We start from the raw sequence: 27,196 nt of genomic DNA on the forward strand, positions 1-27,196 counted from the left end.
ATGAGAGCAAAGCCTCAGAGCCCCCTCCCCAGGGACACTGTCCCAGCCTGGTCCCCACCCACCATCACCACTGACCCGATACTGGAGAAGGATGCGGCTGGAGGTGACTTCCGAGCCAACTTGGTAAGTCATGTGGGGAAGTGGCCAGGGTAGGGCATGGTCATCGTAGGCGGGGTCCTGCAGGGCGGGGCCAGGGCTGCAGACATGACTGTATAGGTCTATAAAGACCCCACATGTGACGAGGAGACCTTCTCTGCACAGTCCTTGGACAGAATACAAGATGAGGAGTCCTCTGAACATCAGCTCCAGCCACACCCCTGCCTGGAGGAAGCTGCTTTTAACAGGTGCGTTGGAGACAGTGGCTTCACCATGGGCTGGGGACAAGGAGGAGAGAGTCTCCTTACAAGTCCAAGTCGCCCCCACTCAGAGCTTCGACCCTGTCAGTTTGAGGCCCATGCAGCTCAGGCACCCAACTCATGGGAATTCTTGAATGTCACTCTGCCACAAGAGATGACCCTATTGGCTTCTTTTAGGAAGAAGGGAAGTGAGGTGCAAAGAGGGGACCAGGTCACCTACCCAAGATGGCAGGGCTGGCAAGGGGCAGGATCAGAATTTGAGACCCCAGCCCAGCCCCCTTCCACCAGAATGCCCTGTCTCACCCCAGCAATCTGCAACCTAGTAATAGTAAATATAAATAATAGCAATCATAAAATAATAACATCAGCCATAATAGAAGGTCACTGTAACTGAATAGGTCTATACACCAGCCTGTTTGGGGCTTTTGTTTTTTTGTTTTGTTTTGTTTTGTTTTGTTTTGAGACAAGGTCTTGCTCTGTTGTCCAGGCCAGAGTGCAGGGGCCTGATAATGGCTCATTGCAGCTTCAACCTGCTGGGCTGAAGCCATTCTCCTGCCTCAGCGTCCTGCATAGCTGGTACCACAGGTATACGCCACCAAACCCAGCTAATTTTTTATTTTTAGTAGAGATGAGGTCTTACTATGTTGCCCAGGCTAGTCTCGAACTCCTGGGCTCAAGAGATCCTCCTGCCTCGGCCTCCCCAGGTGCCGGGATTACAGGCGTGAGCCACTGCACCCAGCCTGTCAGCCCGTTCTAAGTGCTTTTCTGTAGTAACATTTAAGTCTTATCACAACTCTTTGAGATCAGGGATGTATGATCCCTATTTCACAGAAGGGGAAACTGAGGTTCAGAGAGGTCATGTGCCCTCTCCAGGTCGCACACTTGGAAGTGGCAAACTGAAGATTTGAAGCCAGATGGGCTGGCTTCCCAGACCACACTTTCCAGAGACCACACACATCTGCCTCTCAGATAGTGAATGAATTGCTTCCTTATCCAGGTCTTAAAAGTTCAGTTCTGAGCCGGGCGCGGTGGCTCAGGCCTGTAATCCCAGCACTCTGCGAGGCCAAGGTGGGCGGATCATCTGAGGCTGGGAGTTGAAGACCAGCCTGACCAACATGGAGAAACCCCGTCCCTACTAAAATCACAAAATTAGCCGGGCGTGGTGGCGCGTGCCTGTAATCCCAGCTACTTGGTAGGCTGAGGCAAGAGAATTGCTTGAACCCGGGAGGCGGAAGTTGTGGTGAGCTGTGATCGTGCCATTGCACTCCAGCCCGGGCAACAAGAGCGAAACTCCACCTTAAAAAAAAAAAAAAAAAAAAAAGTTCAGTTCCGTGTAATTTTTAAACCCCAAAGTCCACCTAGTTCAAAGCATTGCTCTGTCCCCAGCTCAGGCCTGTGTCTGGAAGGTGGAAAGGAACGCGGTAGGCCTCTTCCCTATTTCATCAGAGCCGTTGTCTTAGGCGTCTCTCAGGGCAGTAGGCAGAGGGGAGGAAGGAAAGAAAAGGAGGCTGGAAAGTTTCTCTTAGGCGGCTGTAGTTTTATGATGCAAACAAGGCATGCTGTGCGTTGCTGGCTCTTCCTGGGGTGGGGGCGGGGAGGGTAGGGTACTTTGGGAATTGGCTGTGCCACTGGATAAAATAGCAACCAGCTTTTAGAAAGTGGTTTACAACATGTTTGCAAAGTGAGGTGGGGGAGCTTACAAAACATTGTTCAAACAAAAACAAAGCAACTGTGTCGCAAACTTCAACTCTGTAAACACAAAATGTTCTCTCGATAACAGCAGGTGCCTGGAGAGTGTACGAGGACAAGCGTAGGGGTGGAGGTCAAGGGAGATTTGGCTTTAGATGGGTCTACATTTTTTCCTAAGGAAAAGCTCTTGTGTGATTAAAAATTAATTTTAAAAATTATGAAAAACCCTCAAAGAAAATATACTCCCCAAAGTGGTTATCTGAGTATCAAGCTTAAGGATTTGTTTTGCTGCTTTTTACTTTACTTTCCAAATTATTCTATAATGAGGAGCAAAGGTTGTTTTCTGTGATGCCTTGTAAGAATTGCTGAATGTAATTCTACTTTTTGTTTAAAAGAAATAGAAACAGCCGGGTGTGGTGGCTCACGCCTGTAATCCCAGCACTTTGGGAGGCCAAGGCAGGTGGATCATGAGGTCAGGAGATCAAGACCATCCTGGCCGACATGGTGAAACCCTGTCTCTACTAAAATACAAAAAAATTAGCCGGGCGTGGTGGCGCGTGCCTGTAGTCCCAGCTACTCGGGAGGCTGAGGCAAGGGAATCGCTTGAACCCAGGACGGGGAGGTTGCAGTGAGCTGAGATTGCGCCACTGCATTCCAGCCTGGCAACACAGCAAGACTCCATCTCAAAAAAGAAAGACAGAAAGAAAGACAGACAGACAGACAGACAGACAGAAAGAAAGAAAGAACGAAAGAAAGAAAGAAAGAGAGAAAGAAAGAAACAATAAGAAACATAAAGCTTAAAAAAAAAAATAGTAAGTTTCCAAAACATGGCCGGGTGCAGTGGCTCACGCCTGTAATCCCAGCACTTTGGGAGGCCAAGGCGGGAGGATCACCTGAGGTCGGGAGTTTGAGACCAGCCTGACTAACATGGAGAAACCCTGTCTTTACTAAAAATACAAAATTGGCCGGGCATGGTGGCACATGCCTATAATCCCAGCTACTGGGGAGGCTGAGGCAGGAGAATCACTTGAACCTGGGAGGCAGAGGTTGCGGTAAGCCGAGATCATGCCATTGCACTCCAGCCTGGGCAACAAGAGTGAAACTCCATCTCAAAAAAAAAAAAAAAAAAAAAAAAAAGGTTCCAAAACATAGTGTTTATCTCTAGGTGTCTAAGTTTTATGGTATAAAAATGGATATATACATATATGAGTATATATGAGTAATACTATATATAGAGAGAGGGAGAGAGAAAAAGAGAGAGAGGGAGAAAGGTCTTGCTCTGTCACCCAGGCTGGAGTGCAGTGGCAGGATCATAGCTCACTGAAACCTCTAAGTCCTGGACTTGAGGAATCTTCCCACCTCAGCCTCCTAAGTAGCTGGGACTACAGGCGCGTGCCACCATGCCCAGCTAAGTTTTTATTTTTGTAGAGACGGGGCCTCACTCTGTTGCCCAGGCTAGTCTTGAACTTCTGGCTCAAGTAATCCTCCAGCCTTGGCCCCCCAAAGTGCTAGGATTACAAGTGTGACCCAACACACCAGCCTACTCTTATATTTAAAAAAAAAAAAAAAAAAAAAAAAAAAATCCCATCAGGAGTGAAAGGATTAGGGTGTGGTGCCCAAGAGACGCAGGGTTTTCCTGGGGGGTGACGAAAATGTTCTACAATTGATTGTGGTGATGGTTGCACAATTCTGTGAGTATGCTAAAAGCTCTTGAATTGTACACTTTGAATGAGTAAATAATTGGCTAAGAAAGTAGATTTTATGTGTTCTCGCCACAAAAAAAATAAGGACATGAGGTAATGCATATGTTAATTAGCTCAATTTAGTCATTCCACAATGTATACATATCTTAAAACACCACATTGTACACCATAAAAATACACAATTTGTATTTGTTAATTTTTAAAAGAAAAAATAGAGGCAAGGTTATAACTTAATCAGTGTCCAGAACAAACATTATGTCACCCTTTAAAAATGTACCATTCACATTGAATTATAACCCACTACTATTTCAAAAGAAGGTGGTGAGAACATGTTGGGTGGGGGTGTTGGGTAGGAGTAAATGGATTGGTATGTGCATTAGCTCATTTTGTGTTGCTATACAGGAATACCTGAGACTGGGTAATTTATTTTTTTTTTAAAAAAAGAAGATGTTGATTTAACTCACAGTTTTGCAAACTGTACAAGACAAGAAATGTGGTGCCAGCATCTGCTTCTAGTGAGGTCCCGGGAAGCTTACAATCATGGCGGACAATGAAGGGGGAGCAGGTGCATCACATGGCGAGAAAGGGAGAAAAGGATGCCAGGCCCTTTTAAACAACCCACTATTGAGTGAACTAACCAGGCTAGAACACTCACTACCATGGAGAGGACACCAAGCCATTCACGAGGGATCTGCCCCCATGACCCAAACACCTCCCGCTAGGCCACAGCGCCAACATTGGGGATCACGTTTCAGTATGAGATTTGGAAGGGACAAATATTCAAACTCTATCAGTATATGAATTACATATCAATAAAGCTGTAAATTACACACACACATACGTGCGTGCGCACACACACACACATACATATATAGGCTCTCAGTTAAAGCCATGTGTAGAAAAGCAGAGGAAGGAAGGCATGTTCTAGAGACAATGCCAGGTAGAGTATAGTTTTCACAATTTCCAGCAGAGGAGAGAGCAGTTAGGTTGCCCCAGAGAACAGGACCTCTTCACTGGGAATGAGAATGAGGATTTCTCACTGGAATGAGAATGAGAAACAGGTTTGGCCTGGGGAGGCCGATGCATTCAAGCTGAGAGTGCTAGTACCTAAGTTAGATTGACCTCAGCTGATATGATTTGGCTGTGCCTTCACCCAAATCTCATCTTGAATTGTAGCTCCCAAAATTCCTGCGTGTTGTGGGAGGGACCTGGTGGGAGATAATTGAATCACGGGCATGGTTTCCCCCATACTGCTCTTGTGGTAGTGAATAAGTCTCACCAGATCTGATGGTTTTATAAGGGGAAATCCCTTTTGCTTGGTTCTCATTCTCTTGCCTGCCCCCACATAAGACTTGCCTCTTGCCTTCTGCCATGATTGTGAGGCCTCCCTAGCCACGTGGAACGGTGAATCCATTAAACCTCTTTTTCTTTATAAATTACCCAGTCTCATGTATGTCTTTATCAGCAAGGTGAAAACAGATGAGTACAGCAGCCCTAAAAATTCATGATCTCATTGCATCTCAGGCACTCCTGTGAAATGGGACTCTCACCCTCCCTCCTTGATGAGTGGAGAAACTAAGGCTCAGAGCCCAGAAATAATAAGTGGTAGAGTCAGGGTTATGAACCCAGGTCTAGCAGCCTAAAAATCTACAGGTAGAGCTATGCTTCCACACCAGATAGAGCAAGGGTGGCTAAGATGTGAGGTCTTCTTCTTAGGATGCTTTGGGGACACTGCCGGAATCACCAGGTACCTGCTGCTGTGTCAGAGTTAGAACGCAATTCCAGAATGCGGACTGCATGGCCTGAGATCTTCCTTTCTGGTCATTTGTTCAACAAACACTCCCCAAGTGTTCCCTCTGTGTCCAGCCTGCATGGGATGGTGGAGGGGACACTACCGCGACCAAGACAGCCTCAGGCCTGTCCTCCCAGGGCTCACAGTCCAGGGGGAAAAACAGAGCCATGTCCAGTAAGCAGTGACCCAGAGTGGGTGGGGAGGGACCATGCAGGGGGAAGAGGGAGACCCAGAAGAGAGGGCTGAGATCAGAAGCTGGGGAGGCAGTGACCAGGCAAGACCTTGAAGCTGTCGAAATCAAAACAAAACCTCAGAAAGGTAGGGCATTGCTGACACAAACCGCATCTCTGTGTGCTTTGTTCCATGATAGTGTATGAATGCAGCATTTTATTCCATCAGAATAGAAAAGCAAAACCTTGAGCAGGTATTTATAAGTTATATTAAAGTTATAAGACTTTATTCCTGTCATTTTGTGGGAAGACCTTCCATCACCCCCATCAAAGTCATTCGAAGTCCCCGTCCAAACACTGTAGTATGTATTAGCAAGCACGCCTAAGGGTCAGGAAGACTAGAAGAGGGAATGCCTGTGCAGAAACTTTCCTTCCTTCCTTCCTTCTTTCCTTCCCTTCTTTCCTTCTTTCCTTCCTTCCTTCTCTTCTTTCCTTCTCTTCTTTCCTTCCTTCCCTTCTTTCCTTCTTTCCTTCCTTCCTTTCTTTCCTTCCTTCCTTTCCTTCCCTTCCTTCCCTTCTTTCCTTCTTTCCTTCCTTCATTCCCTTCTTTCCTCCCCTCCTTCCTTCCTTTCTTCTTCCTTTCCTTCCCTTCTTTCCCTTCCTTCACTTTCTTCCTTCTTTTAAAACTTTTCTTCTTTCTTTCTTCCTTTCTTTCTTTTCTTCTTCTTTCTTTCCTTCGTTCCTTCCTTCCTTCTTTCTTTCTTTCTTTCTTTCCTTGCTCTGTCACCCAGGCTGGAGCAATCTCGGCTCACTGCAACCTCTACCTCACAGGTTCAAGCAATTCTCCTACCTCAGCCTCCCCAGCAGCTGGAATTACAGAAGCCCACCACCACACCCAGCTAATTTTTGTATTTTGAGTAGAGATGGGGTTTTGCCATGTTGGCCAGGCTGGTCTCGAACTCCTGACCTCAAATGATCCACCTGCCTCAGCCTCCCAAAGTGCTGAGATTACAGGTGTGAGCTGCTGCACCCAGCCTATCTATGCAAAAAACTTTAATCACAGGAAGTTAAAGAGTCAAGAGGAATGATATTCTAGGTGGGGAGAATAGCATTGGCAAAGGCCTGAAGGCCAAAACAACTGCAAGGAGTTCAGTCTGGCTGATGCAGAGAATGAGGGGAGAGTGCTGAGAGAAGTAGGGAGCAGTAGTAGGAGAACCAAGAGAAGGAATCTTCACTGTGTCCTAAGGTTACTAGGGAGCCATGGAAGATTTATAAGCAGGGTGGGTAAAAAAGTCACACCAAGGCCGGGTATGGTGGTTCATGCCCAGCACTTTCAGAGTCTGAGGTGAGAGAATCACTTAAGGCCAGGAGAGAATCACTTAAGGCCGGAGAATCACAAAGGCCAGCCTGGGCAACATAGCAAGACCTCCATCTCTACAAAAAATGTTTAAAAATTGGCTGAGCATGGTGGTGTGCACCTACAGTCCCAGAGACTCGAGATGCTGAGGTGGGAGGATTGCTTGAACCCAGAAGTTCAAGGCTGCAATGAGCTATAATCACAGCACTGCACTCTAGCCTTGGCCACAGAGTGAGACCTTGTTTCAAAAAAAGAAAAAGAAAGAAAAAGAAAGAAAAAAGAAAGAGAGAGAGAGAGAGAGAGAGAGGGAGGGAGGGAGGGAGGAAGGAAGGGCAGTTACACCAGCTGTTGACCTGGAGATTAACTCAATGGAGATGGGCAATGAGTGACCCCCCCACAACTCCCAGCTCTCCACTATGACCTTGAATCTGAGACTCAAATTTGCTGTCCCTTAGTTTCCCTGCCTGTAAAACAGACCAGCACCAACTTCAGAGTTGTTCAGGGGGCTCAATGAGGTATCCTGGTCAGGATACCAAGTTGGTAGGGCTTGGCATGGTCCCTGGCACTCAGCCAGCATGCAGTGTCAGCTGATCACCTGAAGCTGCTTCTGAGATTGCACACACCCTTCCAGAGCCCAGCATGTTTGTATCTGGTGATGAGCTCCTGGGAGTGGTTATCTCTAGCCACCACATTTCATTCATTTAACCAGGAAGAGAGCTGACGTTTTAACATTCATCTTGTAAGTGGATACTTCTGATCCTTAAAGGTAGCCATCTATTATATTGCTTTTTCAAGAGATTTTTAAAATAAGTGATTACCGTACACCCAGGACTTGCTGTTGAGGCAAGAATGATAACAATGAAAATAATGATAATTATAATGTCAAGCATTTAGCCACAGTCACCTTGTTAGTATACTGTTCTCAACTCTTCACAAACATTAGAGCAGGGCTTCTCAATATTAACACTCCATTTTCTATCTAGAGTGCTCACTTGCACTTCTGCCATGGAATAACACAGCAAGAAGGCCCTTACAAGATGCCAGTACTATGCACTTGGACTTCCCAGCCTCCAGAACTGTGAGCCAAAATAAATCTTTTTTCTTTGTTAAAAAAGAAAAAAAAAAAAAGAGCAAAAAATACATATGTTAGCACTTAAGGACAGATGGTGCTTTGTTATTGAGGACTGACCTGCACATGGTAGCATCCTTGGCATCTACCCAAAAGATGCCAGTAGGACAGCCTCCCCCAACCCCAGTTGTAACAACCAAAAAGATTTCCAGACATTGCCATTGTCCCCTTGGTGGCAACACTGTCCCCAGTTGAGAATCTTTGTTCCTTAGATAAAAATCCTCACAAAGTCATAAAAAGGAGATATTATTCCCATTTTATAGATAAGGAAACTGAGGCCCAGAGAGGTTGAGTAACTTTCCAAAAGTCACCAGAGTTAGTAAGTTTCAAGACTTGCACCCAGACAGTCCAATTCTGGTAACTGCATTCTGGTGTAAATTTATGTGTACCTACATGCATGTGTGTGAGAGAGGCAAAGAAGAACCTAATTTATATTCTAATTTCTTTAATTCAAGTTTTTTTAATTTAGAGTAGGCTATACAATCTCATGGTTCAATCTCAAAGATATATAGAATACTTTGTCTTTTTATCCTATTCACATTACCCAGTTCCTCATGTCACTCCCCCCACCACACACACAAATTGTCACTGTTTTCTGTTTCTTTATCCATTTACAAACCAATGCAAATATATATATTTTTTTCTCCCTCATTTACACCAACAGTAACATATCATCTAGACTATTTGGCAGCTTGAACTCAGATTTTTGTGTGGGTTTTTGTTGTTGTTGTTATTACTGGTTTTCTTTGAGAAAGGATCTCACTCTGTTGCCCAGGATGGAGCACAGCTGCACAATCATAGCTCACTGCAGCCTCCAGTTCCTGGGCTTAAGTGATCCCCCTGGCTCTGCCTCCCAAGTGGCTGGGACTACAAGCATGCACCACCATGCCTGGCTAATATTTTTCAATTGTTTTGTAGAGATAGGATTTTGTTATGTAGCCCAGGCTGTCATTTGTATCTTAACTGCTTTCCTCAGTGATTTTTTCCCACTCAGTTCATAGAGTTCATGAATTCTTCCTCATTCTTTGGCATAGCTATATTATTCCATTGTGTGGAAATAATGGTTCATTATTTATTTAATCAGTCCTCTATTGTTGAAGAGTTGCGTATTTCCAATCTTTTGCATTGTAAATAAGGTGTGGTTAAAAAAAACACTATGCACTAGTCATTTTGTTCTGTGAAAGTCTATCTATAGAACACATTCCTTGACATTTAATTATGGGGTCAAAGGCTATAGGAACTTATAGTTTTGAAAGACTTTGCCAGATTGCCCTCTGTAGTGGTTGTACGAGCAAAGTGTGGGAGTTCCTATTGCCCTCAGCATCACCATAACAACAAGTCATCAAACTTTTGGATCTTTGCTGGAAGGGTTATTTTGGTTTGTTTTAATTTACATTTCTCTTATGATGAGTAGAATTGAGCATTTTTTCTATGTCAAGAGACAGTTAAATTTTCTTTTCTATGAATTGCCTATTCATATGCTATGTGTATTTTTCTGTTGGGTTGCTGATATTTTTCTTATTGATTTCCAGGAGCTTTTTATATATTAGTGAAATGAGCTCTTCATGACATCAGTTAGAAAGAGTTTCTCCTGGTTGTCATTGTTCTTTTGACTTTGCGAATGATGGGATTTTTTTTTAACCTTTCAGGTGTTTCTTTTCATTTTATATCTTTTTTTTTTTTTTTTTTAGTCTTTTATGGCTAGAGCTTGTATTCCTACCACACCATTCCACTGAGAGAAATAATAGGTTGGGTAACTGCTGGGATCCAGAACCAAACTGCAAGGGTTTGCCTCCAATTTCTAAGCAATATGGAAATTTAATGAGAGGAAGTGACAGAAACTAAGGCAAGAGTTGGGCAGTATAGTTTAGTGGCTGAGAGTTTTGATTGCCTGCTTGTGGATCACAGTACTGCTGTTTACCACCTATGACATCCTGGAAAAATGTTTTAAATGTTCTGAGCCTCTGTTTCTTCATCTGTAAATTTGGCATAACAGTCCTATCAGGGTTGAGGCAAGAAACAGATGGTCTACTCTAAGGGAGTAGAAAGGAGAGTTTAAGACAGGGACTATTTGCAGCAGAGGTGTAGGTGAGGCATAGGAAGAACAACATGGGATAATACAGCACCCAGGGGCTAACAACAGCAGGGAGCTGTCACCTCCCTCAGGCTAGAAGCCATAAGGAGCAAAGCAGATCCCAGAACCAGAAGACAGTAGTAGTATATGGAGAGGGACACTCAACAGGGGCTGTGGGCTGGAACAAAAGGACCCAGCCAACTGTAGGACTAACCCCTTCAAACTTACTCCCCTGCTGCCCTCTCCTCTTCTGCCAATGTGCCCGCTGACAGAAACCAACCAGCAGTAAAAGGTAAGGGGACCCCAACAACACAGCTCAGAGAAGTCAGCCTTTCAGACAGCAGAGTGGAGCAGAGAAGGGTAGAAAACCAATTTTTGCAACATCCAGTATAATATAAGTGTGTGCTTCATGGGATCAAGGAGAGGAATCAATGATTTGATACACATTCAGCACTTCGAACAGAGTCAGGCTTGTGGTGGGTGCTAGTGAATATTCTCTGTTATTTCTACTCTACTTTTATCATTATTGTCACCGTCATCAGCAACTCTTGATGCTCCACGCTCACTTTCAGTGGCCTGGGAACGGTCACTTGCAGGGACAGCATTTCGCCTTTGGTCTCACTTGCTCCCCTCATCTCCTCCTCCTTCCCTGCTCCTCCAAGGCACCCTGCTCACATCCTGCACCTGCTCTGTCTTCTCGGAGCTGCCCTTCTCGGCACAGCTGAACATCTTGACCGAAGGAGCCAGTGTCCACCTTCCTGTCACCAGAAGTCTTGAAGGTATTCTCACCACGTCTTGGTTCCGAGGGTATGACACCCAGCCAGCAGCCATGATATTCTCCCTGGAGGGCCTCCCAGGACCTGCTCACACTGGCCGGGAGATGCTGGGAACCCAAGGCAGCCTGGTCCTTAGAAACGTGACGGCCCAGGACTCGGGCAGCTACACCGTTGTGCTGGAAACCAGCAGGGGACACAGGAGTGCAACAAAGCAGATCCATGTCAAGAGTGAGTGGGGCCCCACAGTGGGAGGGATTGACTTCTCAGAAAGCAGACCCACAGGACCCCAGAAGAGCCCACAGGACACATTCTGTGCTGGTTATCCATTGCTCCCCATTAAACCACCCCAAAACTTAAAACGTCAATCACTTATCCAGCTGGACAGTTCTTGTGGTCAGCTGTTGAGGTGTCTGGGTGTTGGCTGATCGAGAATGACCTCCTTCATGTGCCTGGCCATGGACCAGCTGGTGGCTGGAGTGATGGGGGTGAGAGGGCCGCAGAGCCTCCCAACCTCCAGCAGGCTATCCTGGGTTTGTGCACTGAGCAATGGAAGAGGAATAAGAGGTGAAGTTCCAAAACTCCTTCAGGCCCAGGCTCAAAACTGACCGCCATTGCTTCCGCCACCTTCCATTGGCCAAAGCAAGTCACATGGCCAGCCCAGCTTCAACAGGAGGGAAAGAGGTCCCACCTCTTAAGGAGAGGAGTTGCAATGTGTTGTGGCTATTTTTTGTCATTGTGTTAGGTTGTTCTTGCATTGCTATAAAGACATACCTGAGACTGGGTTATTTATTTTTTAAAAAAAAAGAAGACGACGTTTGACTGGCTCATGGTTCCACAGGTGGAAGCGTGGTGCCAGCATCTGCTCAGCTTCTAGGGAGGCCTCAGGGAGCTTTTAATCATAGCGGAAGGCAAAGGAGGAGCAGGTGTCTCCCACGGTGAGAATAGGAGCAAGAGAGAGAGAGAGTCAGAGAGGAAGTGCCACATTTTACAACAATCAGATCTCATGAGAACTCACTACCATGAGGACAGCACCAAGCCATGAGGGATCCGCCCTATGGCCCAAACAGCTTTACCCAGGCCCCACCACCAACATTGGGGATTGCATTTCAACATGAGGTTTTGGCAGGGATAAATATCCAAATTATACCAGCCAAGCCTTGCAACAGACAATCATGAGATACACATTCATCGTCACTTGGGAAATGTAGAGAAGGTCTCTGGTAGCAGCCTTCAACCTCATCTATATTTTTATCACCTGGACTCAAACTTTCATATCTGAATTAGGAAAACAAAGTCCTGAGAGTAACCAGACCCATCCTCCTTTCCGAAGATAGTCCAGAGACTCTTAGTCAGCTTGGGCAAAATACTCTAGGCTTAATCAACAGAAACTTATTCCCTCAAGTTCTGAAGGATGGATTGCAAGATGAAGGTGTTGGCAGGTTTCATCTCCTCTGAGGCCTCTCTTTTTTGACTTGCAGAAGGGTGCCTTCTCATCCTGTCCTTGCATGGTCTTTCTTCTGTGTGTGCACATCCCTGGTGTCTCTCTGTGTGTCCAAACTTCCTCTTCCTATAAGGACACTGGTCAGGTTGGATTAGGGCCCACCCTAAGAACTTCATTTTAACCTAATCACCTCGTTAAAAAATAAAAAAAATAGTGAAGGGAGCCAGTTCACTGGGCATTCTTGACGTGCCAGACACTGAATGATTTCCCAGCAGCCCAAGAGGCGGCAGCTCTGAGCAGCAACCCATTGCACAGGTGGGGAAACTGAGGCTCAGAGAGGTGACGTCAATGGCCTGTGGTCATGTGATGAGCAAAGGACTGAGCAAAGGTCGTATGACGACTCATTGATCCTGGGGCCTCTCTACTTCCGTGCCGCCTCTCCAGCCCGGCAACATCTCCATGGTACAATGTAAAGGTGGGTATCGCGCTTAGAACCCCGCTTCTGCACAGAGGGGTTTTTACTCCCCTCCCAGAGAATTTATGGACCGCTGAGGTTCATCCATCTGTATTTCTGTGATTTGAAGGCTAATTTTTTTTTTTTTTTTTTTTGAGATGGCTTGCTCTGTCACCGAGGCTGGAGGAGTGAAGTGGTGTGATCTCAGCTCACTACAACCTCTGCTACCCGGGTTCAAGCGAGTCTCCTGCCTCAGCCTCCTGCGTAGCTGGGATTACAGGCACGCGCCAACACGCCCGGCTAATTTTTGTATTTTTAGTAGAGACAGGGTTTCACCATGTTGGCCAGGCTGGTCTCGAATTCCTGACCTCAGGTGATCCACCTGCCTCGGCCTCTCGAAGTGCTGGGATTGCAGGCATGAGCCACCGTGCCTGGCCTGAAGGCTAATTCTTCTAAAGGCCTAGCTCCACACCTTTGCCTATGCCATTTTCAGCCCGAAGCGCCCTTTCTAAAGAGAGAGGTTGCAGGAACTCATGCTCAGTGGTGCAGGCTCTGCAGCCAGAACTCTCTGGATCAAATCCCTCTGCCATCCATTATGCCCCTGAGTCCCTGCAAAAAAGTAACTTTCTGTTTCCCCATCTGTGCAATGAGGTCATAGCAGAACGTACCTCATAGGTTGACTGTGAGGAGTAAGTGAGTTAATCTGTGCTAAATGCCTACAACAACGCCTGACAAACAGCAAGTAAATGTTAGCCCTGGCCAGGTGCTATGGCTCACACCTGTAATCCCAGCAGTTTGGGAGGCTGAAGTGAGAGGATTGCTTGAGCTCAGAAGTTCGAGACCAGCCTGGGCAACATGATGAGACCGCCCCACCCCCCCCATCTCAGCAAAGAATTTAAAAAATAGCCAAGCCTGGTGAGGTGCGCCCATAGTCCCAGGCACACAGGAGGCTGATATGGAAAGATCCCTTGAGCCCGGGAGGTTGAGGCTGCAGTGAGCTGTAACCTTGCCACTGCACTCCAGCCTGGGGGACATAGCAAGACCCTGTCTCAAAAAGAAAAAAATAATAGCCCTGTTTGTTTCAAAGGACTTGATTTCTTTGAGCCTTCCTTTTCTCATCAAAATGGGAATAAGGCCAGGCACAGTGGCTTAGACCTTTAACCCCAGCACTTTGGGAGGACAAGGTGGGTAGATCACTTGAGCCCAGGAGTTCAAGACCAGACTGGGCAACAAGGTGAGACCCCATCTCTACAAAAAATAGCTGGGCGTAGTGGTGCACGTCTATAATCCCAACTACTCTGAAGAAACCTTTGAGCCCAGGAAGTGGAGGTTGCAGTAAGTTATGATTGCACCACTGCACTCCAGCCTGGGTGACAGAACAAGACCCTGTCTCAAAAAAAAGAAAGAAAGAAAGAAAGAAAGAAAGAAAAGAAAGAAAGAAAGAAAGAAAGAAAAGAAAGAAAGAAAGAAAGAAAGAAAGAAAGAAAGAAAGAAAGAAAGAAAGAAAGAAAGAAAGAAAGAAAGAGAGAGAAAGANAGAAAGAAAGAAAGAAAGAAAGAAAGAAAGAAAGAAAGAAAGAAAGAGAAAGAAAGAAAAAAGGAATAATCATAATTACATCATAGGATTGTTGTGAGGATTAAATGAATACATCCAGTGGCTTTCGTAAGAAATGCTTTTCACATCATGCCCAGTATATCCCACAACTAACCAAAAGGAAAGTGTAATGACAGTTATTACTATGAGCAATGCTCTCTGATGTTTTCTATAATATTTCTTTCCATGTTTTAAATGTTGATCACAGTCTACTAAATGATTTAGACACCTGGGCATGGGTCTTGCTTGCAGTATAACAAGCCATGGATTAACATGTGTGCTTGGCTCATGGTAAGAGCCCAATCCATGGCCAGGTGTGGTGGCTCATGCCTGTAATCCCAGCACCTTGGGAGGCTGAGGCGGGTGGATCACCTGAGGTCAGAAGTTCAAGACCAGCCTGGCCAACATGGCGAAACCCCATCCCTACTAAAAACACTAAAATTAGCTGGATGTGGTGGCGGATGCCTATAATCCAGCTATAGGGAGGCAGAGGCAGGAGAATTGCTTAAACCCGGGGGGCGGAGGTTGCAGTGAGCCGAGATCACGCCACTTCACTCCAGCCTGGATGAAAAAGCAAAACTCCGTTTCGAGAAAAAAAAACAAAAAACAAAAAAACCAGACCAATCCAGGTGGCTATTACACTGCCTCTTGTTCGTACACCTAGTGGGCTCTTTCTCCTCCTTCAAGGCTTAACTCAGATACCTCCTCCAGGAAGCCTTCTGTGAGCTCTCTGGTTGTGCTAAAGTTCTTGTCACTTAGAACATAGCATTGAAATCAGAAATCAGCTCTAAGTGGAAGTTCCCAGTACGGTCTGGGAATTCAAATCCCAGATGTGTCCCTACTTAACCACGAACCCTGGCCCTAATGACCCCCAAACCTCAGAGCCTTTCACCTGAAAAATGCGGACAAGAAGTGGGGACCTCTTGGGTCACCTCCTCACTGGGCTGTTTCCACTCCTGCAAACTTAAAGTCAAGTTCTCACATGATAGTCAGAGTGAGCCTGTTCAAACCTAAGCCAACTCACGTCCCTCCTCTGTGCAGTCCTCCCATGGGTCCCACCGCACTCAGAGTCAGAAGCAGAGTCCTCACCCTAGCCCAGGAAACCCCAGCATGATCTGCTCCCATTATCTCTCTGACTTCTTCTCCCAGCCCTCTCTCCCTTTCCCTCCTCTCTATGCCCACCTTGGCTCACACCCACCTCAGGGCCTTTTACTTGCTGTTCCCTCTGCCTGGAACATTTTTTTCTTAGGAATCCACATGGCTCCTTCCTCTGCTTCTTCAGGACTCTGCTCAAACATTACCTCCTCAAAGAGGCCCTCCTTGACCCACCTTACCTGAAATGGGCTTACCCAACACCGCAGCCCTGTGCACTTACAACCACTATATGTATTTGTCTGTTTGTTGACCCTCTCCTCACTCAATCGTAAGTTTAATGAGGGCAGCGACTGCATCTGTTTAATCAATGCTGAGCCCCCAAGTCCTAGAGTCTTAGAGTCCGAGATTTGGTTCACCCAGATCCAGAGGCGAGGATTAAAGGTCAGATAGTCTGTTTGGGAGGTGCAAGAAAATGGAGAGTGAGGAAGTTAGGCAGAGAAGCCAGGAAATAATAAAAGCTGTATTCCCAAGCTGGTTACTATGGGCAACTGGAGCACAGTCCCATTGGGGAACTCAGGGCCCTGGTGTGGAACAACTCTGCAGAGTCATCCCACATGACAGCGAGGGAGCTGGGGAATTTATACACCAACCTGTCCCGGCATTGTGGAGGGCTGCTCTCTGGTTTGCTCATTCCCCAGCACTTCCAGCCTGCTGCCTCCATGGGCAGAGTAGGCTTTGGCCAGCAGTGAAAGTCCTCAGGCAACGGGATGCAGGTGCTGGCCATTGGAAGTGGGAAGAGCAAGGGGTTGGACTGGGGGCACTGGGCACAGACCAGGCTCTTCAAACACATTCATTGGTGAATTAATGAATGAATGAACACACGAAAGAATGGACATCTCTATGGTGGGCAGAAGAAATGCCCAGCTTTTCTGAGTGGTGTCCACTCTTGTGGCCTTGTTCCCTGTTTGCACAGACAGCCTCCAACTAATGCCACTGAAGACATTCCCAGCCGCTATCCGGGGAGTCATCCAGAGTGAGCTCAACTATTCTGTGATCCTGCAGTGGGTGGTGACAATGGACCCTGAGCCCGTGCTGAGCTTGACCTTCAATGGGGTGCCCTGTGGGATGGGAGAGAAGCTGTTCATCCGACGGTTGTCCTGGGAAAAGCTGGGCACCTACATGTGCATAGCCACGAATAGCAAGAAACAGCTGGTCTCCGAGCCTGTGACCATGTCGCTGCCAGGTGAGTCCCCCATCCCATGCCACCCCACCCAAGAGCCTTGCACCCTCTCCAGCCTGTGGCAGCCTCTCTGATTCCATTGAGCCACCTTCTATGACCAGTCCCCGTGACACCCTTTATAGGCAAAATGTCATTCCAATGTTCCATCCACCTGGCGGACTGTGCATTATTAGGCCCTTCTTTCCTTTTTCTTCTTCCTTCTTCTTCTTCTTTTCTTCTTTTCTTCTTCTTCCTCTTCTCCTCCTCCTCCTCCTCCTCCTCCTCCTCCTCCTTCTTCTTCTTCTTCTTCTTCCTCCTCCTCCTTCTTCTTCCTCTTCCTCCTCCTCCTTCTTCTTCTTCTCTTCTTCTTCTTCTTCCTTCTTCTTTTTCCTTCTTCTTCTTCTTCCTTTCTTCTTCCTTTCTTCTTCTTCTCCTCCTTCCTTCTTCTTCTTTCTTCTTCTTCTTTCTTCTCCTTCTTCTTTCTCCTTCTTCTTTCTTCTTCTTCCTTCTTCTTCCTTCTTTCTTCTTCTTCTCTCTTCTTCTTCCTTCTTCTTCTTCCTTCTTCTTCTTTCTTTTTTTCTTCCTCTTCTTCTTCCTTTTCTTCTTCTTCTTCCTCTTCTTCTTCCTCTTCCTCTTTTCTTCTTCTTCTTCTTCTTTTATTCTTTCCTTTTCTTATTTCTTCTTTTTTCTTTTTTCTCCTCCTCCTCCTCCTCTTCCTTCTCCTCCTCTTCTTCTTCTTCGTCTTCTTCTTTATTCTTTCTTTCCTTTTCTTCTTTCTTCTTCTTCCTTCTTTCTTCTCCTCCTCCTCCTTTTCCTTTTCTTCTTCCTCTTCTTCCTCTTCTTCCTCTTCTTCCTCTTCTTCCTCTTCTTCCTCCTCTTCTTCTTCTTCTTCTTCTTCTTCTTCTTCTTCTTCTTCTTCTTCTTCTTCATTCAGTGGGCTGTGATCACACCACTGCACACCAGCCTGAGTGACAGAGGATGACTCTCTCAAAAAAAAAAAAATTCACCATTGTCATCATCTAAGGAGTGGTTCAAAGCAATGGCTTTGGAATTTGAATCCCTGGCTGTGTGACTCTGACCCAGTGCCTTGACTTCTCTGTGCCTCAGTTTCCTCATCTATAGCACTGGGAAGATAATAGTGCCTACCCCAGAGTGTGGTTGTGAGTATTCAATGAGATAAGCAGGTGAATAGCTTAAAACAATAATGTCTAGCACTATTGAACACTAATGAGTGCTCAATAACCATGAGCCAATATCACTGTTGCAATTAGCATTGTCATTATTAATTGTAGCTATTACCATATGCAGTCAGTATGTGGAGCCCTGGGTGGCAATCAAAATAACAGCAAGTTGTCAAGATCAGAGAAGTATTTTGGGACCCAGTCAAAACTCAGTTCAGTCCCTGTTCCCATGCCTTCCTGGCTGGGTAACTTAGGGCAAGCGACTTCCCCTCTCTGAGCCCCAGTTTCCTCATGTGTATAATGGGGGTAATCCTATATACCTCCGCAGGGTTGTTATAAGGAATGAAAACAAGGGGTGACTGAGTTTGGCAGAACAACTGTCAGGCAGCAGGTGCCTTGAATAGCAGCTGTTATGGTGAATATTGTTTTTAGTGTGTTATTCATGGAGGGACACATGGTGATATGGTTTGGCTGTGTCCCCACCCAAATCTCATCCTGAATTGTAGCTCTTATAATCCCCATGTGTCATGAGAGGGACCCAGTAGGAGGTAAGTGAATCATGGGGTCGAGTTTTTCCCATGCTGTTCTCATGATAGTCTATAAGTCTCACGAGTTCTGATTGTTTTACAAAGGGCAGTTCCCCTGCACACATTCTCTTGCCTGTTGCCATGTAAGATATGCCTTTGCTCCTCCTTCACCTTCTGCCATGATTGTGAGGCCTCCCCAGCCATGTGGAACTGGGAGTCCATTAAGCCTCCTTTTTAATAAAGTATCCAGTCTTGGGTATTTCTTCATAGCAGTATGAAAATGGACTACCATGGCTTGGAGTGAACTAGAGGTATGCAGAGGAACTGGCCAGGAGAGAAGAGAGGGAGGGTATTTGGGGTAGCAAAGAATGCATGAGTCAAGGTTCAGAGCTGGGACATGGAAATGGAAGGGGTGATGGGAATCTCAGCTTGGCTGGGTCCCAGAGACCCACCTCACCTCCCTGGCCAGGGTCCAGTGGGAGCTTCAGGACTGATGGACTGGGGGAAAAAATGTAAATCTTATAGCACCTAGTGACCCTGATATTCATTGAGAAGGACAACACTTCCAAGACCTCCTTTGCTCATTCATCAGCTGCCCAGGAAATGTTTATGAGCACTTGCTGTGTGGCCAGCCCATGTTGGGCAGTGCTGGGAATGCTCTGGTGACCAAGACAGCTGCAGCCCTGCCTTCACAAGACTCACAGTCCTGTGTCCACAGACAGTGATCACCAGAGTGGGCAGGGCTGGGATGGGGGAGCCCAGAGAGCTATGGGACTCAGCCTAGGAGTTAAGGAGGGCTTCCTGGAAGAAGGGATATTTGAGCTGGTACCACAATACATAAGAATTATGCAAGCTGACCAGGTACAGTGGTTCATTCCTGTAATCTCAGCACTTTGGGAGGGTGAGGCGAGTGGATCACTTGAGGCTAGGAGTTTGAGACCAGGCTGGACAACATGGTGAAACCCCGAATCTACTAAAAATACCAAAATTAGCTGGGAATGTTGGCACGTGCCTGTAATCCCAGCTACCAGGGGGGCTGAGACACAAGAATTACTGGAACCCAGGAGGTGGAGGTTGCAGTGAGCTAAGATTGTGCCACTGCACTCCAGCCTGGTGACAGAGGGAGACTCTGTCTCAGAAAAAAAAAGGAATTATGCAAGCCAAGAGAGAGAAATGGCATTCCAGAGAGAGAGAGTACAGCGTGGACAGGCCTGGAGGCAAGAGAGAAAGAAAGGGATGAGCTTGGAAAAGTGAGTGGAGTCCAGGGTTACATGTCTATAAAGGCAGGGCAATGAGAGAGATGAGGCTGGCCAGGTGGCAAGGCCTCAAAGGCTAAGGTGAGAAACTGACTTCTGCCCCAGGGTGCTGGGGAGACACAGCAGGGTTCTGAGCAGGGGAGGAACAGTGTCAGGTGCGAGCTTTAGAAAGATCCTCCTGGCTTCCATGTGGTAGGAAGGTGGATGGGCGCTGGACTGGGGCAGGACAGCAGGGAGGAGAGGGGACCAGAGACCTGGAGGATGGAAGAGAAGGTTGGATTGAAGACACACTTGGGAGGGGGAATGGCAGAAGGAGGGGTGCGCAGGGAGGGCGGGCAGATGGCTCCTCCAATCTCACCCCTCCTTGGTCCCCAGAACCCATTGCACAGCCCACAGAAGCAGAGCCCATGGAGCCGGACCCCACTCTGTCCCTGTCAGGAGGCTCTGCCATTGGGCTCCTTGTGGCTGGGATCCTGGGAGCCGGGACACTGATTGCAGGTGTGTGTTTCACCATCATCCAGAGCCTAAGGTACCTCCATCCCTCACCCCCGTCCACTGGGCAACATCCACTCAACCCTCATGAGACACAGAGCTGGCTCAACAAGGAAACAGAGATGAAACCAACACCCCCATCCGGGAGGGTGATAGGGACCCCTGAGGAGCGCATCTGACTCATTGGTTTCCAAAATGGGATCACAGCAACAAAGAGATGGAAGAGGACACTAGAGCTGGGCTGTCTGGCTTCAAGTCCCAGCTCCATAACTTACTAGCAGTGAGGCTGTGGGCAAGCCACTCCCCTTCTCTGTACCTCAGTTTGCCCATCTGCAAAATGGGGATGATAATAACAGCATTTGACCCTCTGGGTTGCTATGAGTGAATTTTTCTTTTGCTTTTTTTTTTGAGACGGAGTCTCACTCTGTCGCCCAGGCTGGAGTGCAGTGAAGCGATCTCAGATCACTGCAACCTCTGCTTGCCAGGTTCAAGCGATTCTCCTGCCTCAGCCTCCTGAGTAGCTGGGATTACAGGTGTGCACCACCACACCCGGCTGATTTTTGTATTTTTAGTAGAGACGGGGTTTTGCCATGTTGGTCAGGCTAGTCTCAAACTCCTGACCTCATGATCTGCCTGCCTCAGCCTCCCAAAGTTCTGGGATTACAGGCATGAGCCACCACACCCGTCCGGTGAGCGAATATTTCTAAGAAACTTAAAGCAGTGCCTGGAATGTAGTAAGTACTATGTTCGTCCTCGCTACACATATCTGCAGAGTGACCGCTCTGTGCCAGGCACTGAGGATACCAAGGGAAGAAACAGCAGAAAGTCCCTGCCCTCAAGAAACTTATATTCTGGTCGGGGATATCATCAAGAAACACAATGAATGAGTGAAATATAGATAGTGTATTGGATGGGCCAGGTGCAGTGGCTCACACCTGTAATCCCAGCACTTTGGGAGGCCAAGGTGGGCGGATCACTTGAGCCCAGGAGTTTGAGACCAGCCTGGGCAACATGACAAGACATCTTGTCATCTCTCTCAAAAATAAAAAAATTAGCCAGGCATGGTGGCATGCACTTATAGTCCCAGCTACTCAGGAGGCTATGATGGGAGGATCACCGGAGCCCAAGGAAGTCAAGACTGCAGTGAGCTAGGATCAAGCCACTGCACTCCACACTGGGCACAGAGTGAGACCCTGTCTCAAAAAAGTAATAATAATAAATTTTTTTAAAAAGATAGTATGTTGGATGAGTGCTAAGGAGAGGAGTGAGACTGGGAAGCAGGACAAAGATTGTGGAGTGGGGTGGCATTTAACGAGTCAGGGAAGGCCTCCCTGGGATGGTAGCATTTGAGCAAAGGAAGGGAGTGGGGAGCCATGTGAGGGTCTGGAAGAATGGCATATCCAGCAGAGGGAACAGCAAGTGCAAAGGCCCTGAGGCAGGATTGCCTGGCATGTTCAAGAAATAGTGAGGAGCCCAGGGTGGCCACAGTAGTGTGAAGAATGGGCAGAGAAGTAGGATGTGGGTCAGAGAGGGAGTGGGGAGGCAGGGGAAGGCAGCTAGACCCTTGTATAAGGCCTTTCTCCCTCTTTTTGTTTTTGTCATCAGTTGTTCATCTGTATGAAATCATAACTGAGCATTTTCAAGTAACTCTGTGGAATGACCATGTATAAAGAATCAGAAATCACATTAATAGGCATATGAAAAGCAGTCAATACCTCAATTACAGCTACAAGCTCCGCTTTCTAAGCTGAAGTATAGGGCATCTGGAAAACTTTACTTTTCTAGCCAAAATAAGAAGCTTTACCATTACTAGACCCATCTGTAAAACAATGAAAACACTTAGCAGGCTGCAGGTTGTTTACTGTAGGAATTGTAAATGCAAACCGTTCACAGTCTTGCTCAGCTAAGGGGATAGTGAAAAAACAGTCTTTTAAATCTATAACTATTAAAGGCCAATTTTAAGTCCTCTAAAGCCTCCAGTTTCTCTTTACTCAGCGGCCATTGTTCTATCCAAATTGGCTTATCTGTTAACCATTTTAAAGGTATAGGTTCTGGAAGCTTAACAATGACCACCATCAAAAATGATATTCTAATCTTTGATGGGAACTTTGTCTTTCCATTTGAAGTGGTTCTTTCAAAACTTGCAAGTTTTTTTCTAGCCCCATACTAGGGACATCCCCCATTTCATACATCATATGTTGATTTTGAGGGATATGTAATTGTTCTGGAATTAGAACTTGTGCTCCCCATTGTTGTAACAAATCTCTCCCCCATAAATTTATAGGTACAGAAGTTATAATTGGTTGAATAGTCCCAAGGTGTCCATTGGGCCCTTCACAATGCAAAATATAGCTACTTTGATATACTTCAGGGGCTTTACCAACTCCAACTATGTTAAATTGAGCAGGTTGAATTGGCCATGCGGACAGCCAGTGCCGTAGAGAAATGACTGAAATGTCTGCTCCTGTATCTGCCAAACCTTACAATTTCTTGCCCTGAATAGTTATTTCACAGGTAGGACGTTTATCAGTAATTTGATTTACCCAATAAGCTGCTTTGCCTTGTTTATTTGTGCTTCCAAATCCTCCTGTTGGTTTCATTTCACTTTTCCCCATTCCCACATATGGCACAATCAGGAGCTGTGCTCTGCGCTCTCCTGGCTCCGCTTTCCAGGGAACAGAAGTAGATATAACAATTTGAATTTCCCCATGGTAATCTAAATCAATGACTCCTGTATGTATTTGTATCCCTTTTAAACTTAAAATAGACCTTCCTAAAAGTAATCCTATCATTCCTGCTGGCAAGGGTCCACAGACTCCTGTTGGGACCTTTTGTGGGGGTTCCCCAGACAGAAGGCTCACAGCTTTTGTGCAGCATAAATCTACTGCGGCACTACCTGCTGTGGCAGGGGACAGACATTGTACAGGGGTGAGGGAATGGCCTGAGCTGGAAATGCCCCAGTTTGGAACGGGGCCCAGGACGGGCCCCTCATGGTGTTTCCTGAAATCGGGTTCCCATCTTTATCAAACTTAGTGTGACATTGATTAGCCCAATGCTTTTCTTTTTTACATTTTGGACATATTTCCGGATCAGCAGTTTTCTTTTTACCCCTATCTAGCGGCCTGACTTGCTGATTATTTCTACATTTTTTTTAGCATTAATAGCTTGTTTAAATTATTTGAGTAATTTAATTACTCAAAAAGGAAAAGGTTCAAATGTAGCTATAATATTTCCCTGTTGGTCTGGGGGATGTATTCTAACAGGGAACTGCCAAGCCTCTAAATCCCCTTCTCTTCTAGCTTGCTGGATTCCTGCCTAAATAGAACTGACAGCAGTTGCTTGAGACGTTGCTTGAACAGTCACTGGGGCAACTACTTTTTGCCAAGTGTCCTCTGGAAAAGAAAGATCCGGAGGGTCAGGCCACTGCTTAGGGGCAGTTTTGGGGCCAGTTTATGGCCAGATTTTGGGGGGCCTTTTACCAACAGAATCGCTTGAACCTGGGAGGCAGAGGTTGCAGTGAGCCGAAATAGTGCCACTGCACTCCAGCTTGGGCAACAGAGTCTGCTCCTGTATCTACCAAACCTTTCCATTTCTTTCCCTGAATAGTTATTTCACAAGTAAGACGTTTATCAGTAATTTGCTTTACGCAATAAGCTGCTTTGCCTTGTTTATTTGTGCTTCCAAATCCTCTAAAAAAAAAAGAAAAAAGGAAAAAAAAAACCCAGGAATATGATTATACTTCCCTCCAAAGACAGGAGTGAAGATTAAGTAAAATGGTGGGAGTCATGAGCTATTAACAGTGCCTGGAATGTGATGAGCCTTCAATAAACCTCAATGATGATGATTGTATTAGTTTGCTCCAGCTGCTGTAACAAAACGCCACAGACTGGGGGGGCTTAAACAACAAAAATTTATTTTCTCACAGTTCTGGAGGCCGGAAGTCCAAGATCAAGGTAGCAGCCAATCTTATGTCCCATAGCGACCCTCTCCATGGCTTGTAGAAGGCCACCTTCTCGCTGTGTCCTCACGTGACCTTTTCTCTATGCTCATCCCTGGTGTCTCTTCCTCTTCTTATAGGGACACCAGTCTTATTGGATCAGGATCCCACTCTTATGATCTCATTTAACCTTATTGTGTCTGAAGACTCTATCTCCAAATATAGTCATATTGGAGTGTTAGGAGTACATATTAATTTGGGGAGCAAATAATAATTCAGTTGATGATTCTCATTCTCTCTCTCTTTGTCTCTCTCTCTCTCTCTCCACTGCAGGACTGACAGGCAGAGAATAGGAATATGCAGCTGAAATGTGGGCAACTCTCCTGTCAGCTTAAGAGGTAATACCAGGAAGGGTGTGAAGGAAATCCTAGGTTTGGGAATAGAATGAGGTTCCTGGGCAGAGTCCATTTGTGGCTTTCTCCCTCCTGGTTCCCTGATCATTTGTCTGTGAGATGTTCCCCTCCTGTGGAGAGCTCCAGGAGCTGCTTTTCTCTCCTTTTGCCAACTGCCAGCACCCCATCTGCCCAGCTCATCAAATTCCTGGAAGCAACCTAAACAAGCACTCTATATTTCATAAACCTCTTGGGCTCCATGCAAAAGAAACTCACTGAAGTAGCTCAGGAAAAACTAAAATGAACAGTTTCATCTAAGGACCTATGAAATTTTTCAGCAATCCATAGGTGTGACAGTCAGCATTTGCTTTGTAACAAACTACCTCCCCAAAATTCAGTGGCTTGAAACAACAGTCATTTATTTAGCTTGCAATTTCATGGGTCATCCATTTGGGCTGGGCTCAGCTGGATAGTTCTTCTGGTCTCTGTAGGGCTCGCTCCTTCATCTGGGGTCAGTTGGCAGATTGCCCAGGGGCTGTGTGGACTAAGATAGCCTCATAGCTGGGACAACTGGCCTCTCCTTCATGTTGTCTCTCATCCTGTAGCAGGGTGACCCAAGCTTGTTCACATGGCAGAGAAAGGATTCCAAGAGTAAGAGTAGAAACTGCAATGCCCCTTAAGTCTCAAGCTCAAAAGGGACATGCCATCACTTCTGCCACAGAAAGGACTTCATTGGCCAAAGTCACATGACTGGCCAAATTCAAGGGATGGGGAAGTTGACTCCACCTCTTACTAGGAAGGGAAAAATCTGTGGCCATTTTTGCAATCTACCAAGAAATGTGGAAGTACACACAGTTCTCTCTGCCAGCCTCCCCGACCCACACACTTCACCGCCACCCCAAGTCCTTACAATTTCTTTCCTCCTGCACGTGGAATTCACAGTTCTCTGTCTCTCTCTGCAGATGGGCACTTTGTACTTCTCTATCCACGTGGGAAAAGACCCCATCCCACAGCTTCCAAGTCTACAACATCCAACATCCCTGTTCAAGGGAACAACCCAACTTAACCAGACTCCCTTTGCCCTGTTTCTGAAACACCTGAAGAAAGCATCTGATGGGTTGACTCGGTGCCATCCTTGGTCCCATCGCTGTGACACGTTGTGCAAGCAAAGCATCAGAGGCTCATCCCTGTCTGTGGGAGCTCAGTGCTCAGCAAACAGGGGGGAGGTTTCACCTTGGAAATTGGCCAGACCCCAAAATATGTCTTTTACACATGTTGCTTTTTTTTCTCTCTTTTTCAAATAGAACCAAAAACTAAATAAAAACACCACTACTTCTGAGTGGTTTCTCATGAAGCCTCTCTTCCTGAGAGTGGGAGAGGCATGTTTGCAAATAAGATCAACCTTTGAGCTTTGCGCTGTTCGAGTTTAATACCTCTCCATATGAGGATCCTGACAGATGGCAGGCACAGGGCACATAAATATGGCTGAAACTCCTCTGGGGGATATATCTCACATTTGAGGAACATTCGGTACTTCTGTGACCAACACAGAACCACCTAATGTGGCATCTGCTTAGCAATAATAGTGGCAGAACTCAGTCTAAGTCTTGTCTGTTGAGGGTTCTCCATGTGCCAGCCACTGACTATTTACCTTACATGATTAATGTGTCATAGCAGGCCAGGCACAGTGGCTCGCACCTGTAATTCTAGCACTTTGGGAGGCCGAGGTGGGTGGATTACCTGAGGTCAGGAGTTCAAGACCAGCCTGGCCAACATGGTGAAGCCTTGTCTGCTAAAAATACAAAAAACTTAGCCAGACGTGGTGGTGCGTGCCTGTAATCTCAGCTAGTTGGGAGACTGCGGCATGAGAATCGCTTGAACGCAGGAGGAAGAGGTTGCAGTGAACCAAGATTGTGCCACTGCGCTTCAACCTGGGCACCAGAGCGACACTTGGCCAAAAATTAAAAAAGTTTAAAAATTGTTTAAACAGCAGCCAGGTGTCCATAGTGATATTTGTCAGGCATTTCACCAAAGAGCTTTAATGCATTATTCTCAGACAGTCCTCCCACCTCAGCCTGCCAAAGTGCTGAGATTTCAGGTCTGAGTCACTATGTCATGCTATGCCATTTTTTGGATGAAGAATCATAAGCCCCAGGAGATACCAATAATAATTGCTGCCATTTGTTAGCAGCTAAATAAATAACTTTTTAAACCATGTAATTTATTTCCTTTTTTTTTTTTTTTTTTGAGACAGGGTCTCACTCTCTCACCCAGACTGGAGTGCAGTGGCACAACCTTGGCTCACCGCAACCTCCACCTCAAGTGATTCGGCCTCCCAAGTAGCTGGGATTCCAGGTGCGCACCACTACCATCCAGCTAATTTTTGTGTTTTTAGTACAGACGGGGTTTCACCATGTTGGCCAGGCTGGTCTTGAACTCCTGACCTCAAATGTGTGGGGGAAAGGAAGAGATCAGACTGTTACTGTGTCTATGCAGGAAAAGGAAGACATAAGAAACTCCATTTTGATCTGTACGAAGAAAAATTCTTCTGCCTTGAGATGCT

The 27,196-nt window shown here is 46.3% G+C and overlaps 1 protein-coding gene across 1 annotated transcript; it reads left to right on the forward strand.

Annotated features, from left to right (window-relative positions):
• IGSF23 (immunoglobulin superfamily member 23) lies at nt 1-25,963 on the forward strand. The gene is made up of 5 exons (XM_025368922.1): nt 1-127; nt 16,603-16,872; nt 20,188-20,341; nt 24,575-24,639; nt 25,596-25,963. Exons 1-4 carry the CDS (start codon nt 1-3, stop codon nt 24,606-24,608), a joined length of 585 nt encoding a protein of 194 aa, XP_025224707.1. The 3' UTR covers nt 24,609-24,639; nt 25,596-25,963.
• The last annotated feature ends 1,233 nt before the right edge of the window (nt 25,964-27,196 follow it).

The sequence above is a fragment of the Theropithecus gelada genome, chromosome 19, assembly GCF_003255815.1.
Source record: "Theropithecus gelada isolate Dixy chromosome 19, Tgel_1.0, whole genome shotgun sequence".
Taxonomy (NCBI): domain Eukaryota; kingdom Metazoa; phylum Chordata; class Mammalia; order Primates; family Cercopithecidae; genus Theropithecus; species Theropithecus gelada.